The sequence below is a fragment of the Populus alba genome, chromosome 14, assembly GCF_005239225.2.
Source record: "Populus alba chromosome 14, ASM523922v2, whole genome shotgun sequence".
Taxonomy (NCBI): Eukaryota; Viridiplantae; Streptophyta; class Magnoliopsida; order Malpighiales; family Salicaceae; genus Populus; species Populus alba.
Genome location: NC_133297.1, coordinates 4,122,200 through 4,139,493, shown reverse-complemented (window position 1 = coordinate 4,139,493; position 17,294 = coordinate 4,122,200). Strand labels below are relative to the sequence as shown.

General features: G+C 31.5%; 2 protein-coding genes across 7 annotated transcripts; one reads left to right on the top strand and one right to left on the bottom strand.

The window, feature by feature from the left end:
* Window positions 1–7,358: 7,358 nt before the first annotated feature.
* On the top strand, window positions 7,359–8,772 carry LOC118042485 (nucleoside diphosphate kinase 1). Its single transcript, XM_035050188.2, has 4 exons — window positions 7,359–7,517; window positions 7,770–7,818; window positions 8,013–8,244; window positions 8,433–8,772. The coding sequence occupies exons 1-4, from the start codon at window positions 7,467–7,469 to the stop codon at window positions 8,545–8,547; spliced, it is 447 nt and encodes a 148-aa protein (XP_034906079.1). The 5' UTR covers window positions 7,359–7,466; the 3' UTR covers window positions 8,548–8,772.
* Window positions 8,773–9,780: 1,008 nt separating this feature from the next.
* On the bottom strand, window positions 9,781–15,274 carry LOC118042483 (uncharacterized). 6 transcript variants are annotated; one of them, XM_035050178.2, is made up of 10 exons: window positions 14,820–15,273; window positions 14,576–14,741; window positions 13,781–13,890; window positions 12,583–12,651; window positions 12,065–12,180; window positions 11,911–11,965; window positions 11,404–11,524; window positions 10,849–10,896; window positions 10,492–10,586; window positions 9,781–10,178 (listed from the first exon to the last, which is right to left on the bottom strand). In XM_035050178.2, exons 2-10 carry the CDS (start codon window positions 14,661–14,663, stop codon window positions 10,077–10,079), a joined length of 804 nt encoding a protein of 267 aa, XP_034906069.1. In that variant the 5' UTR covers window positions 14,664–14,741; window positions 14,820–15,273; the 3' UTR covers window positions 9,781–10,076. The 6 variants fall into 6 exon arrangements, with proteins under 6 accessions (XP_034906069.1, XP_034906066.1, XP_034906067.1 ...); XM_035050175.2 differs by having other exon boundaries at window positions 14,576–14,720; XM_035050176.2 differs by having other exon boundaries at window positions 14,576–14,717.
* Window positions 15,275–17,294: the final 2,020 nt, after the last annotated feature.

Here is a 17,294-nt window from a genome sequence, read left to right as displayed (position 1 = left end):
GTAACCATGTTCCTAAACGAAGCACTTAATTTCTTGGTATATTGGGGTTTGATTAAAGAAGGGTACGAGAAAAAAAGTTTTTTCTTTTGTAATGGAATATCTAAGTATAAAAGAACCGTTTAAGACGGCTTTAGTTTTACTACGGGAAGAATTGATTCTTGGATAGTGTTTAGGATATTAGAGAGAGAGAGAGAGAGAGAGAGAGAGATACTCTAATTATCATATAAATGAATTCTTTAAATATTTTTATCCTTGTTCCCAATCAAATATATTTTTGCTCTTTTTACATATTTTTCTTAATTATTGCAAACAAAAATAAAATGTTATGGGATAATCATTTGATTATATTTTACATCATGGACCTAGCTATAACCTATAGATTGAAGTTGTTTCTGAGTCAGTATATTAAGTCTATTTACACACACACACACACACACCGTATTATATAGCAATTAAGATGTGGATCCTTTGTCACAACCAAATAAGTGGATATGGAATATATATCATGATGAAAATGAAACTTTTTCTGTGAAGAAAAATAAGTAAATTGAACTTTATCTTGTTCAATAAACGTTACTTCAGGTAACTCCAGCGATGCTTTGAGAGTTGACACAATTTTTATGATTATTTGGATGGATAAGATAGTGGAAGGAAATCAACTGGAATCAAATCCAATGGCCATTAGATGATAATGGTTTTATAAGCTACCCCTTCCGTTGCATTTTTTAGATAGCTTTTAGTTACTCTTTCGAGATAGAAAAGATAAAAGTAATTAAAATAGAAAAGATAAGATAAAAAAACAAAGTAAACAAAATTGTATTTGATAATAAAATATAAGATAAAATAATTATTTCTATATCATGTTTAGTTATGATGGAGAAGACAGAATAAAATATTAAAAAAACTCTATTTTACCATTAATATATATTATTGTTAAACTTATATATTTTAAAAAATAATTGAATATATATATATATATATATATATATATATATATATATATATATATATTATGGTTTTACAATTGAATTTTACTTTAGTTTATATTGAGTGTTAAAATTAATAATATTACGATAACCTTAGTTATAAAACCAAAATTGACCTGATTGTTTGACCTGAAGCTAGGAATGATTCAAGTTTAAAAAAAAATAGAGGAATGATTGACTTGACTTGAACCGGTAAAAAACACGGGTTTAAAACCTGTTGATTTTCTTTTCAAAAAAACTGGTCAAAACAAGGCTGCTTCGATAATTTTTTAAAAAATTCTTAGACAAGTCAAGTTGACCCTCCTGACTCGTTACCTAAACCTTGCCATGGTAAACCCCCGAGTAAGATTTTAAAACTATAATAATAATAATTGTTATTCTTATATTGACTCGAGTCAACCCATGTTGACCTTTCTAATCCATGATTCTGGTATTGTCCCGGGTTGACCCTTAAATCAAGTTTTAAAACTATGATAATAACTATTTTTGTTTTATGTTGACCCGAGTTTACCATCTTAACACATGACTCGGGTCTTACCCCGGATCGACTACTAAGTCAAGTGTCAAAACTATGATAATAACCTTTTTTGTCTTTACATTGATCTGGATCAACGATCAACTTCGCTAATGACTCGAGCCTTACCTCAAGTCAACCCTCAAACCGGATTTTAAAACTTTGATAATAACTATTTTTGTTCTTACACTGACGCGGGTCAACTTAATCCATGGCTTAGGCCTCGACCACTGACCCAAGCTTTGCCCTGGATCAGCCCCCAAGTTGAATTTTTAAAATTATAATAATAACTATTTTTATCATTCATATGTCTTAGTTGGATAATTTTGTAATTGAGAGTTTTTTACAATGATATTTTAGAAATAAAAAATAATAAATATTATCTCTGAATACATGTCTTCTTCATACCTCCTGTTTTGAAAGTATAGAAATTCACTTTAAAATTTTCTAAATTATATATCTCATAAACAGATTTATTTTTATATTTTTTTTTAACCAAATATATTTTTATTTTTATTGTTTCTGTTTTTTTCTATTCAGACAAATAACCTAACACTACTTTACACATGCAAATAAAAACTAAAAAAATAAATGAAAAATAAGGAAATGAAAATGGGTGACAAATTTAAGTGACTGCCTCTGTGCCTGTTAATAATTGAAAACATGTCAGCTCATGAATCGAATATGACTTGCAATGTTCTGTTTGTTTGTTTGTTTTCTATTTTTTTTAGCTGAATATATATAATCAAACTTTTATATGACCGGAAAGTTTCAGAATGTATTATTTAATAACAATTAAAGCTTTCTAAAAAATTGAAAGTCCTTAATTAAAACATGCTTGCTACTGCATATTATTTTTTTTATAGAATTAATTTTAAATTTTGAAAATAAGAAAATAAATTTATTATTTAATATCATTACTTTAATTCTCCATCCAAAAATTATGGTTTTAATTTTTTTAAAAATAAAGCTAATAACCTAAATGCTCTTTTTTTTTTGTCTCATAAACACCAATAGCCTTAAAATCTCTTCTTGTTTTTTAAAATTCAAAGCCAAAATTTTTGGATGGAGAATTAAAATTATGATATTAAATTTTATCTCTGAAATTTAAAATTGATTTCATTAGAAAATCTAAAACTGAGTAGTTAGGTTAAAGGAAAAAATTATTTCATGTACTTGTTCAAATTCAATGATTTCTAATAATTCTATTCGTCTGATATATATGATCTTAAGTGGTGGGGCAGGTTCATGTAATAATTTTTTAGTTAAAGGTTATTGAAATTAAGAATATATTTAAATTATTTTGCTAGTTTTATATGCAAAATATGAAGGGAATTTTTTAAAAAAAATAATAGAATGACTTTATTTCAAACATATTAAAAAATAAAAAGTCAAAACTAAAACTAAAAACACAAAAACTTAACTTTCAAATTAATACTCATTTATCAGAGTTCCAAAATTGAAACGATGCCACAAAGAAAAGGGGGAGAAACTATTAACAAACAACTGCATAATTTTAGTGCATGTATGTGTGTGATCACTGTTGTGTTAGAATATCTTCACAGGACATTAGATCAACAGATCCATGTAGAGTACCACACACCAACAGATCAATACATTAACAGCTATATACCAACATTTGTATTTATCAATCTAGCAATTTACAAGTCAATTTTATAAGTGCGTCAACATGCACTGGTCCCAAAACAATCTGCAGTATGTAGTATAATTAACTCGTTTCCAAAAAACAATTAAATTGTTTTTCATCTAAAAAATATTAAATTTATATTTTTTTTATCATTATGATACGTTGGTGTTAAAAATTTAAAAAAATATAAAAATAATATTATTTTAATATATATTTTTACAAAAATAGTTTTATTACTAGACATATATTAACGTTACTGCTAAAACTATGTCCGAACACTTGTGCTAAGGGAAAAAGTATGCTTACTCACGGATCCGACAAGTTCATCATTTCTAAAATTCAAGTTCAAAAGTGTACTCAATAATGTAGCTCAAAAGATCCAATTTGAAGCGAGAAAGGGGAGGGTAACCAAAGGCAGTATATGCTGAATTCCATGCAATCATCATGGCCTTTCAATCAACTACTAAAGTCTTCCAAGTTTCATGATGGTAGAGTGAGGCATCAGATATTTGGTGGATCCCACTGTCCCTCGATCCTTGTCCAGTCTACTTTTCCTTTTCAATTAGCTAGTTTCATTAATCGGTTGCAACATTGAAGGGAATGTTCTTGTAGGTGAGCCTTCGCAATCCTCACCAAACTAACTTGCGATCATCTTTCAGCTGTGAATTTAGCAGGGATTTTGATAACTCTGTAAACTAAGTCAATAACAGTACCCTTTGATTCTTGCATGATTAAGCTAAATTTGGAGGGGAAAAAAGGTCGGTCAAGAATTTGTTCTAGCCGAACTAGCAAGACAAAATCTCATTGGCGAGAGAGCTCGTGGCAAAAGCTTGAACTTCAGGTACAATAGATTCAAGTTGATTGTTCAGAGTGGAATCCTTTCGATGCTAAAAGATCATTCGTTTAGTGATTTGCCCAAAAAAAAAGAAAAATCTGAAGCCAAAAGGAAGAGAAACTTGAACTCAATTTGAGGAATTCACCACACGAGCTCTTGTGGAGTATTAAATAACCAATCATTAGCAATTTGGTCAAAGACAATAGACATCGAATTTACCAGATCAAAATCTGAAATCAAGCGGGTGAAATTAAGCCAAATGTACTCTCTCTTTTTTTAAGTCACTGGTGACCCTATTTACACTGTCTGTGTTCACACAGTTGGGAAATAGTTTTTTCTTTTTTTTTCCCTTTTTTTAATATATCAAAAACTTAGTTTATCTCCAGTATGTCAAACGCAGGCTGTTCATACCAGTAAACGAAATTCAGGGAAAAAAACATTCTTAAAGTACGGTAATGAAGTTAAAAACGATATAATAATCCATAACCACTTACTCATCTAGGTCAGTTATCATGCGAGTTCATATGTGCTTGCCGAATAGTATATTAACATGCTTCCCCGAGCCATCATATCCTAATATTAAAAATTAAAAAAGAAAAGAAAAGGAGGCTAGCTGGTTTCACACACATGGTATTATAGTTTAGAGCTAGCATCATTATATAACATCTCTGTTGCTACTTAAAGCCCGGCATTCATGGTGGTTAAGGTAGCTAGAACCATAACAGCACCAGACCAACCGCATCACCGCGTTAGTGTAGGGTGTTTGCCTGTAAACTTTGACAATTTAGGCATGGCATGTGACAATTTTGACAAATACTTGTAATTTGGGCGACAATGCGAACCCTAATATGCTTGGAAGCTGTTATACATACAGAAGATTCTCAATCCAATTTCCAGATGCACTCAATTGGGAGCTTTTGCACATCATTCCGATATTGTCATGGGCTGCTCCCCCGCGTTGTTGCCACTAAAAGTTATCAATCATGGCGAAATCTGCCACTACATATATTCATTTGATTTTTTGTTCAGATAGCCAAGTACCAATCGGTAGCATCTCAAAATAACTGGTGGTTATATTTTCTTTTTCTTTTTCTTACAGAAATGAAAACCGTGTCTTGATTTAAAACATGGTTTTTTTTTTATTATTATTATTTGAAATGCATGCATATATCCTCGACATGTCTTTGCTCAGAAGCCACTTATTGAATCAATGATACGGGCCGAACATATGTGAGGTCGGTGTGGCCTTTCTGCCGGTGATGATTATAAAACTAGGAGTGTGATCAATTGGCTATTTTTTATTTTTATTTTTTAATTTTTGACAGAGATTTCAAGTATATGGTGTCGTATGGTTGAACATGAGGTGGTGTTGATGTATATTGGAAATTAATGATTACCGAGTGTTGGCTATTCTAATTTACCAAGAATGTACACGGCGCGCAATATAGCACAAGAGAGAATTTAGATGGATTGTACTAGTAAAATAATGTTTTTATTCTTTCTTAAATTATGTTAGAAAGCTAAGTTTTGAGGATAAAATAATCTTTTCATATAACTCATTTGTTATTCTCATTTTTAGTTGGATATAAACATATTTTCATCTTTTTTTTTTTCTTTCATATAACTGCTCTTAAAAGAAAACACCCAGATAATTGATTACTAGGGGTTTTTTTGAGATTAATTTCATGTTTTTATGGACAGCTTAATCTCTACCCTATCCTAATGTTAGAATTAATTAAGGCTTGCATTGGGGGCATGGGAGCATTTGTGTATTTTTATTATTCTTAGCATAGTGAAATCATGAAATTAGCCTTTATCTTGGAATTTATTTAGGCTTGGTTTGGGGCAATTTCATGTTTTCACATGTACATATTTCCTCAAGGACACAACAGTTAAAGTTTCAGTATTTCTCTTTTGAGATCTCGAATTCAGACCTTAAAAAAGTGGGATGGGATTTATAACAGGGAGCACCATAATTGTTAACTGATCGGTTGACCCAATGTGTAACCTACCTAGATTTTAAATTAAATTGAAAAATAATTTGACTTGATTGAAATGATTAAGTTTTTATTGACCAGTCTGATTGTGTCAACTTTAATTAAAAAAAAAATATCATTGCTTTAATAGGAATAATTGATTCGATAACCCGTGAATTACCCGATAACCCGAATTTATTTTTTTTAAGTCAGTCTCCAGACCGGTCTAACAACATATATATTTATTAGGATTTTTTATACAGTAAGCAAAGAATGGTTTTCTAATTTTGATTGCATATATCGAACAAAGCGCATCACAATGGATATGCGTAGGCTAAATTAATCCTCAGTGCTCTAAACAGTTGGGCCCGGATAATTATCTGATTTTTTTTACTAGATAGCAGCCCGGGCCATGAATAACAAAAAAGGTGGCATGGTCCTAAAAGCTACTGGGCTTCCCCCTTGGGCTCTATTTGCATCCCTCCTCGCGACGGGTTGCCCAGGCCCATCTTGCAATTTAGCTGATGATTTCAAATTCGATGTTATTTTTATATATATTAGTGTTCTTGACAAATACATTACATAGCATGTGTATCAACAAAAAAAAATCTAAAAATATTAAAAAAAATTATAAAAAAATAAAATCAATAAAATATTATTTAAGAATGACATTTGAATAAAACCATTTATATATATCAAACATACATTACAGAGCAGTTATTTATTGAATGTTTTAAAATTTCTCATGCTCTTATTGTTTCTTATATTTAATCATTGGCTTTTATAAACCTATTTGTAAGTATTTTAGGCGTTTTTAATAGTCAAAATAAAATATCAATAAACTACTGGGTAGGTTATGTTAGGGGTGATTTAAAAAAATTACTTTATATTATATAATCTTCTACTATGCATAGGACTATATATAAAAAAGAAGGAAATAACATATTTTTTTAAAATATAATATAGTTGATTTTATTGACATATATTTTGCATCATGATATAAAAAATAAATACTTTTCTTTTATATGGAGTAGAATTCTTTTTAATTTTGACAGATAAAAATCTAATCAGGAAATGGCTTAATATTTTTTTTATTTTGCATCATAACAACTAGGGTAATGAAATATCAGGAATTTAAAATCTAATCAGGACTATATTTTTAATTTAACTGAATAGAATATTAATATGATAAGCTAAATTTTTAATAATTTAGTCCATTTAGCTAAATCTTGCTGGGGCATCCAACAATCCCAACCTATTTAGTCCAGGTTTTTTTTTTTCCCAAATCATTCCTCCAGTAAGTCCAACAACTATAATAATTACCTCATTTCTAGAACAAAACAAAGAAAAAATCTAATTTTGGATCGAATATTCCATACCAACTAGGGTTTGCTTCTCTTTTGTTACGTATAAAACTCGTCGTCTCACTTTCTTCGAAACTCGTTGTTTTTGGCATTTTGCTCCTTCACTGCAATAGAAGAGAAAAAAAAATATCAAGCAAGAGAAAATGGAGCAAACCTTCATCATGATCAAGCCCGATGGTGTCCAGAGAGGACTCGTAAGTTTCTTTTCCTTCTTTTCTTGAACTGGGGTTCTCGTGTTATCGATTTCTTGAAAGAATTATTGATAAAAGTTACAGTTCTAGTGCTTGTCTGTGGAGAAAGAAGACAGAGATTAGATCTATCATGGGTTTGAATTATTTTTCTGGAAAGCGAAAGCTTTTAAGCCCAAAAGGGATTTTTAGCGTTTGATAACTGGTTGGACTTTTTTAGAAAAATCAATATTCTGAAAAGATTCTTAAACTTTTCAGGTTGGTGAGATTATTTCAAGATTTGAGAAGAAGGGCTTCACTCTCAAAGGTGATTAATTTGGTCTTGATTTCTTCAAATGTTGAAATTGTTGTGCATGTGTTGCTAACGAAGATTTTTTGGGGAATTCAATGGCTTAAACATTACATCATTACTGTTCTGTTACGTTCGGATATTAATTCAAAGTAAAATAATACAGAAGTATCATGCTGGTTGCTGATTTAGTATGAATTGTTTGGGTTTAGGTTTGAAACTATTGACCGTTGAGCAGTCTTTTGCTGAGAAGCACTATGAGGACCTGGCCACAAAGCCGTTCTTTTCTGGTCTTGTCGAGTATATTATTTCTGGCCCTGTTGTTGCTATGATCTGGGAGGGCAAAGGTGTTGTTGCCACTGGCCGGAAGATAATTGGAGCCACAAATCCTGCAGCTTCTGAACCTGGAACTATCCGCGGTGATCTTGCTATTCATGTTGGAAGGTCAGTTGTTTTTTCTAATTTCCTTTGGATGATAATCTAAATGTTGTGTTATTATTAATCTTTTTTTTTAGGGATGTGGCCTTAAATCATTCTTATTAGAATCGAGTCTGTAGCAAAATATTTGAAATGCATCTTCAAATCAGTGGTATAAATATATCTGATGCTGAAGAATTACCGCTGCATTGCAGGAATGTTATTCATGGAAGTGACTCAGTTGAGAGTGCAACTAAGGAAATTGGACTGTGGTTCCCGGAAGGCCCAACTAACTGGCAGAGCAGTCTTCACCAATGGATCTATGAGTAAGCTTTTGCCAGTCTAGAAGTTGTTTGCCACCAGCCATTCTAATTATCTTGCTTCTCGTGTTTGCTCCTGAAGTTTGTGGCTCCTTTGCTTTGTTTACTTGCTTAAGTTGTTGTGCCTATCAGCATTTTTGTCAAGCTATGCTGCTACTTGAGGTATCTTCATCGGTAACAGTTGAATTGAGTTGATGTTGAGTTATATTTTTATTAAGTGAATTTTGAAAGAACAGATGCTAGGCGTGCACGTTTATTTTATCTACGTTTTATTCGTTTGTTCATGTCTTGCTGCCTATAATCACCATTACCCGTACTCTGAAGGCCTTTTTAGCCATTCATGTACAGCTATGACATGAGAAACAAACGGATTTTATCCAATGACCAATTGTTTTATGCCATCCTTTAAACAAAGGAAGCATGGGTTCTTATATATTTTTCCGGGTATTTTTTCGAGGTAAAAAATCTTTGCCCTTGTCTAGAATGAAAAGCAAGGGTTCCAAGTAAATCTTTCAGAAAAAATGTTCAGTTCCACCTGATACATAGTACTCCCAAGACAAAAACAAAATAAAAGAGAAGAGGCCATTAGATTGCCGTTGTCAATTTACCATTATCACCAGTATTCTGTCTTCGGGAGTGTTTGAAAATATAGTAGAATTTACTATTATCATCAGTATTTTGTTTTGGAAGTGTTTGAAAATATAATAATAATATTTTTAAAAATTGTTTTACTGGAAAATATATTAAAATAATAATTTTTTTATTTTTTAAAAATTATTTTTAATATGAACATGCCCAAATAAATTGAAAAAAAAAACTAAAAATTAAAACAAAAATTTAAATACACTTTTAAAACAAAAAAATCTTTAAAATGAGTGAATTTAGATGCAACCAAGCAAGCTTATGGCTACATCTTTCTCTTTTTTCCACTTTTCAAATGCTTTTTTAAAAAAATAATTATTTTTATAAAAAAATATATTATTTTAATTTTATAAAATATTATTTAAATATATTTCAATAACAATTAGCTCCATACCATAAACTACCCAAGAATGCATACCCCAAGATTCGCTTGCTTGTTTGGGAAGGAAGGTGTGAATTATGATATTTTTTGCTAATAAAGTTTGGAACAAAATTGTGATGTGTTGGGAGTAGGCAATTCATATCACCACCAACAATTGCTTCAAAGAAGTTTTCTATTAACAAAACTCAAGGGAATTAACCTAAACAATTCAAACCAGCATTTGAAACCTAAACGCAACCACACTCGTATTCATCCTTTATAAAACTCAAGAAGTTTCTTCTTCCCCTTTTCCGCTACAAGAAACTTGACAAACTCAACAAACCCTTTTTATGGAGATTAAATGGGGGAATTCACTAACATAGCTTCGACTAAAGTTTTAATGAGAAACAACATATCATGTACAAAACACCATTCAACTAAAAGGAACAAGAGAAGAACGTGGCAGGAACCCAAACGTGCCAAATGCTGGCAGAGGTTTTTCTGTTACATGAAAGCTTAACTTTCCAACTGCTATACTATCGTGTAAGAAGGGAGTAGGAGGGCAATTCTTCTAGCCGTGTTATGTCTTCAGACAGGAGCTCTCTCTCTAGTTGGCGGCGTGTGGATTTCATTACCGCCTGGTGAAAAAAACAAATCAAATTATGGTTTAGTGAGTCTCAAGATCTATGCAAATATTCGAGTGCATTTAATAAATGTTAGTGCTTCTCAGAAAGCATCAGTGCATCCAGACCACTTCCATACGTCATTCATAGCTTTATGCAAAGCAAGACTGCCTCAGACTCACCCCCAAAAGAATTTCACGAGTAGAAAATATTTAATTCTTCAAACCCGGATGCTACTACGCTAGATAGAACGATAATTCATGCAACATGGAAATGTTAAAGTCTTTCCCTATCTCTAAAAGGAATTTTATGATGGAAGAAAACATACATTGAAGTCCATATATGAAGCGTGCATGTCAAGCCATTCATGATCCATTAGCTTGAACGTTATGCAATAGAGAAGGTCAAATGCTGAGTCATCCTCTGCCAAGGCAAAAGCCAAAAGTTAAAGCCAAAAAAGTAACCAGGATAGATACTTTTGATGTTAAGCTTAGTTGAATCGGATAGTGAAGAGTACATTTTCTACACTAAAATACAAAATTTTCCACAACGATGTATTGGGAAAAAAAGAAAGATGAACATGCAGAACAAGCAATGCCTCCATGCATGCAATTTCTACAAATTTTCCATCAAAAGCATTTCTAAGCCAAGAAAAAGTTCTAGCAACTTAGAAGCTTAATATTACCTGCTAGAAACTTCAAGAAAGTTGCTCCCACCAGTGTGCGTGGTTTGACTGTAGAACAGAAGCACATAGTTTACATTTCCAGAAAATCAAGCTCCAGTTCTGAAAATCTAGTTTCAAGACTACACTTTGGATGTTAAATAATTATATTGAGCTTTAAACAGTTAATCCAGAAATGAATTCCAATTCAAAATTTCAAATATACATTGCATGCAGCTTGGATATAGAAGAATTCTATTAAGCTTTGCATGGCTAAAACAAAAGGACAAACATTATTGCCTGGAAAAAGCTAAACACCATTCAAGAAAACCTACAAGAAGCTGGTAAAAACAAGTAAAATAAACTACTTCAGAATGACATGTAAGCCAAATCCATGGGGCATCAAACTTCAAGATATCCTTAATATCCAACAGAAACCAAAGACCAATAGATATTATCTCAGAGAAAACCATTAAATACTAATAACCATGGAAAGGAAACTTTGGAAATCGGTAACCTCCTCCAGTTTAGAGTGCTATGGGTTACCAAACAAAAATAACTTCTTTTCCCTGAGAATACCTGCTTCAAGATCAAGCATCTGAATGAGCATAAAAGTGATGTTCACGCCAGCTACAGCAAATGGGTATTCCCATACTGATCGATCACCTTCTCGCTTTTGAAGAAGATCCTGGAAGGACATCTGCATGGACAAGATGGTTACTTTCATTTTAAAAAAAAAAAAACAAAGATGATAAAGATAACAAAATTTAAATGGTCCTAATTTAAAATCATCACTTTCAAATAAAAGTACCACGCTAGCTTTTGCATAGGGTTACTAATGTTACAACTTATCAACCATTTGGTAAACAATAAATTGCAACAACTATTGTCAATGGAACACATGAGTGTACAAATGTCATGTGGTAGAGCAATCTCAATAAAGCCCAAGCATAAATACTGTTGAGTCCATTAAAAAATGTAATATAATAGTTCATGCTTCCACGATTTCAGCTGAAAAAGATTCTAAAAAGACTTAGGGAGCAACAGAGCAGATTAAGTTGACTAAGGTTGCAAAACTAGACATACCGGAAAATTCCTAGCAAAGAACAACAAATTCTCCAATGATATAAAACCACCACCCCTGAAAAAATAAATGCAAGTACCATAAGCATAAAAAGGCAATGAAGATGGAAATAATGAAAGAAACAACAGGGAATTAATAAAGGAACCAATGGTCTACCTAAAATCTGTTGAAGGATCCTTTCCTTGCCAACCCATTTCCTTCCACTGCTCAGATATCAAGCCATGAAGTTCTTCTTCAGGAAAGGCAGCATTCCATAAGGCTTTCAAAGCTTCCTAGAGGAAAACAGCAATAGTAAAAAATAATACAATCAGGGAGCCTTCACGTTTCAAAAATTAATGACCTAATTCTATGCGTGAAATAAGTTGAATTGAAAAGTTAAGGACTCATGAGAATGACAAATCTAGCAAACAAGCAATTCATCTGTATACTTTAAAGTGGTTGTACTGATTCTATTTCTGTCATATCCAAATCATCAATGGACCTTCGGAAGAAGGGGTACCTGTGCCCAGGAACTAAACTATCATCACATGAGATATATTGAATTGAAAAGTTAAGGACTCATGAGAATGAAAAATCTAGCAAACAACCAATTCATCTATATATTTTAAATTGGTTGTACTAATTCTATTTCTGTCACATCCAAATCCTCAATGAACCTTCAGAAGATGGGGTACCTGGTGCTCAGGAACTGAACTATCATAGGCAACATCTATACGACTTTGCAACCTCTGCAAGCATTCCTCCTGAATGCATCAAAGAGATAACACAAATATACTAATTTAAATGGAAAGCATAGTAGGTCACTAAATTGAAAGCAAAGGCAACAAATAGTTTTAAAATGGAAGATCAGTAGCTTTGATAATTCTCATTTGGCATTACTTCTGTAGCTGTTTTAACATTAATGAAAACACAAGACTAATATTAACAGGGTACATGAACTTTGATAGTCGAGTTGGTAACACTATAAAGAATATTGGAATATGAAAAAATAGTGCAAAAGTAAATGATTTTTAACTTCACCAGAAATTAATTTTATTTTACTTTTCCCAAAGAAGTATGACACCCGTGATGTTCACACAAGGAACGATCACTACTGTCCAGCATAGTTGTGATAAATAACATGGATTAATGGGCACAGAATGAGTAGGAATTATGTGACAATATCACATGATGAGAAGTGGAAAGACAGGGTCTCAAGGAAATCAAGCTCAAGAGAGTCATATATTTGGGAATATATATTAAAAGATGGTAGCATGAAACAGTTGTCCTTTTAGAAATTTGCTAGCTAAAATTGCAGGAAGTGTCATTGCTACACTATAATAAAACTGCCAAAAATCCCAAGAGAACTATTATGCGACAGAACAAATTTTAAAATTTTCAATCTGTCCTCAAATATCAGTTCATTAATTATATCAGCCAAAAGCCCAGATTAGACCCATAATTTAAAACATCAACTACTCTCTTCGTGACTGTATCAAAATCCTCTCTCACCCAAATTTAACCAGAGGATATGACCTCGGGAAATTGTCATTAGTAGGTTTACAGGGCAACAGGGAACAGATGGGAAACCAAATACAGAAAAATATCCAGACTTTTGAGGAATGAACCACAAATGATAAAAGAAAGCAACAGAATAGTAAAAAAACAATTAAAAAGGAGAAAAAATCATTCAGTGTTTTTGTTATAAACCATTGCAAACAGAAGAAGTGTTGGATTTACATTACAAATTCGATACACATGGAAAAAAAGAAGGCACAAGGAAACGCAGAAAACATTGATCATGAAAGTGGTTCCCCGTAAGCTTGTTTTCCCTATGAAACAGAGACAAGAGGAAATCAAATTAGATTTAAATTGAACTAGTATGAATAATACCTGTGGAGGGGTTAAATCAAATGATGGACGAGCATCACTCTCTCTTCTCTGTGCACAAACACAGGAAAGACCACGGCCAAGCCAGGCTGCTGATCCTGCCACAACCTCAGCTGTGACAAAATAAAAACTTAAGGTTGAAAGATGAAATTTCTACAACTTCAACAGTGAAGCTTCACAGTCCACAGTGCAACCATATTCCAAGTTCAACTAGCAGAAAACGATCCACATGCTTCATTACTAATCCTCCATACAATCAGGAAAGAACATCAAACTTCTTAATGAGCATGCTTCAAGCTCATTATCCTACAATCTTTCTTCTAAAGCACAGAAACATAAGTATGCTTCATTAAAGTAATAGATCCAAATTATTGACAAGTAAATGAAAGCAAAATGTGACTCTAGCATGAAATTAACATCCAGACAAAAAAGTCGATGCATCGACTTCAGATTGAAGTGTTTTAAAAGGATAAAAAAAAACGATTTCTAACATGATGAGTAACCATAAATCACCCATAACTTTAACCATGAACTAAACAAAAAAGCAACTAATGCAAATCAAAGTAGTAATAGGCATAAAATTACAGTATTAGAAACAAAGTAAGCAACCTACCACAACAAATTTGAATATCAGGAAACATGAAGGTAGCGTGAAGAATTTTGTTGTTACTCAAAACCTAATTAATAGTAAATAAATTAATTCAATTCAAGCCACAGATCCAGTAATCAAAAAAATACACAGAAGAATAATAAGAATAGCACGTTAACAGAGAGAGAAAAGGTTAAAACTAAGATTACCAGAACTTGAATGGCAAGTATTATTTCCTCGCTCGAGACCTTGAGAAATCCTCCTCACAGCCACAAATGATCCTCCTCTATCGTCCATTCTCTCTCTTCTCTCTCTCTCTCTCTCTATGTATATATTCACTTCAGCATTTCACTGCTAAAAAAACCAAACAGAAACCTAAAAATCACACAAAAACATAAATAAAATATAGCAAAAAAATCGTCAGCGTGTTGAAATAAGAGCTAAGAGAATTACGGAAACCACCGCCAAATCGGAAATGCCGGCCGAATCGGTTCTCAACCGGGTCGGAATCACCAAAAAACAATTAAGAATTGCAGAAAATGAAGAACGGAGAAGGAGCGATTCTATTTCTTCGTGGAATTAGCAAAAGAGGAACGAAGCGTTAGAGAAATTGTTGAGACAACAAAGAAGAGAATCTATATGAATGAGAGGGACAAATAAGAAGGAAAGCTAGGGTTTTTTTGGAGATCTAAGAGAAAGAGAGTAGCGTGGCTGTGTGAGAGTTTTTCATTGTTTTCTTTCTGTTTCAGTTTCTCTGGATTTTTGGAAGCATCTTGTTTATTTGGTGAGAGGGAGAGGGAAGGAAGAAGGAAGGGCGATATTTTAGAGAGAGAGGATTGTGAATAACGAATTTAATGGGATTTAATTAATGTTCTTGCCAATTCGGTAACGCCGTTTGCTAATAATATTGGATTTTTTTCACCCTTTGAAGCTTTAATTTAGTGATAAGCTAGTTTGTTGTTATCCACCTTATCATTTCGGATTCGAATCCAATAGTAGCTAGGTTGTGAGTAAAAAAGAATTATAAATATATTATATATCAAGAATTTCATAAATAAACAATTTAATCTTATCATGTTAAAGTTAATGTGAGAATATTTTTGTCATTAAAAAAAAGTTATTAATTCATGGTTAATGTATAGTTTTAGGGATTGTAAGAAACATGTAATATTTTAATTTTAAAGAATAAAATAAAATTAGAAAACGAAAAAACTAGGATTTTTTTATTGAAATTAATGTTTTTTATTTAAAAAATTATATTGAATTTGAAAAACAGATTATTTACGGGGGTTTTTTAAGTATTTTAATATTTTTCAAATAAAAACAAAACATGGGCAATATATAAGAACTTTTTGATAATATAAAAGATTATAATTATTATAGCATCGTAATTTGAATTTTATTATAAATCCAGTATAAATAATTTTTTTAATTTGAAAGTATAATTTTTTATGATAATATTTAATTAAAATAAAATAAAATAAATACTTTTAAAAAATAGTTGTAATATTGATGTATTTTTTATTTTTAAATAAAAAAAGATTTTCATTCTTACCAAATTAACAATTTTTTTAATTAAAAGGTAAAACAACTAAAAGTAGAAAATAAAAAATATTATTTTATTAATAAACAGAAATTTAATGTTTGGTTTCGTATTTTTTTTCTAGTTGACTGAGGAGGAGTTGTTTACCTTCTGTGGCTCTCGTGGGAAACGGGAAGTCGATACCTCGACGGTGATGGCGTGGGCTTTAAACGGGAAAAGGTGCAAGGCGAAAGGGGAAAAGAAAAAAAAAAAAAAAGGTCGGGTGTGGAGGGGGCATAGGAAGGTTGACTGATTAGGTTTGGATAATTTGGTAATTTACTTTTATGGAAAAAAAATTAAAATATTTCTTGATTCCCAGGGGCACGAATTTAATGTTTTTGTTGAGCTTATTTCACGAAATCATTTTTTGCATGATGAAATTCTAGTCGTGCTCGAAATTGAAGAGATTAAAAAAAAATCATATTACTATATCTTCACATATGTATTTGCATATTTTTACAGGCTTGTCCTGGTGCTCGTGTGTGCATCATTGTATTCATAATTTCGGTTATAATATAAAATAAAGCCTGTCTCTTATTGTATAGTTTAAAATCTTTAAGATAATATATATTCGTGTACCCACGGGTCATGCATAACAATTTATACATGTTTTGTTTTTTTTTAAAAAAATATTAAACAAGTTATTTTAAAATTATAGTTTAATTTTTTTTAAAAAAAATAACTCTGACTTATCAATTTTAATTCATATTACTTCTAGAAGAATTTTGTTGGAGTCGTCAAACATATCTTCACGTGACTTTTATTTTAAATTATTCATAAAAAAAAAAATTAAATTTGGTTTACGGTGAAAATCAATTTATAAAAAATTAATCGAACACAGTCTATCACCCATCTCTTCTCTCGCTGGGGATGATAAGGAACACTGAAAGCAATTAAGATGAAGAAAAAGAAAAAAATTTGGGACTTTTTTTTGGAAGATTTTTTTTTATTAATATAAATATTCGAATCAGTTTATATGTATTTCTCGATTAATTTTATGGATTTTAAAATTAACAATTATATAAATTTTTAGTGATTATTATATTAATAACTATAATATTTTAAATTTAAAATTATAAAAAAATTAAGTTTTTTATTTTAGAGTACTTACTAAATTGTTTTTTTTTTTTTTACAACTATTTGCCTGTATGGGTGAGAGAGAGAATAATCAACTAACGAAAATGTCCTTTTGAAAAGTGAAAGGGGGTCACATGGGATGTTTGTCGAACGTGGACCAAGGGCATGATGGATGGAGTTCATTTAAGAGAAGGCCCTACGCCAAAAACATCATTTGTACTTGCTCACACACCATGATGTATACCTCCCTCCAAATTAGAGTCATGGTC

Coding starts and splice junctions, on each gene's coding strand:
- LOC118042483 (XM_035050178.2), bottom strand. CDS start 14,663: ATGGACGATAGAGGAGGATCATTTGTGGCTGTGAGGAGGATTTCTCAA. Junction 12,652..13,780: donor TTGATTTAACCCCTCCACAG/GTATTATTCATA, acceptor TGATGCATTCAG/GAGGAATGCTTGCAGAGGTT. Junction 12,181..12,582: donor GTTCAGTTCCTGAGCACCAG/GTACCCCATCTT, acceptor GTTTTCCTCTAG/GAAGCTTTGAAAGCCTTATG.
- LOC118042485 (XM_035050188.2), top strand. CDS start 7,467: ATGGAGCAAACCTTCATCATGATCAAGCCCGATGGTGTCCAGAGAGGA. Junction 7,518..7,769: donor ATGGTGTCCAGAGAGGACTC/GTAAGTTTCTTT, acceptor TAAACTTTTCAG/GTTGGTGAGATTATTTCAAG. Junction 7,819..8,012: donor GAAGGGCTTCACTCTCAAAG/GTGATTAATTTG, acceptor GTTTGGGTTTAG/GTTTGAAACTATTGACCGTT.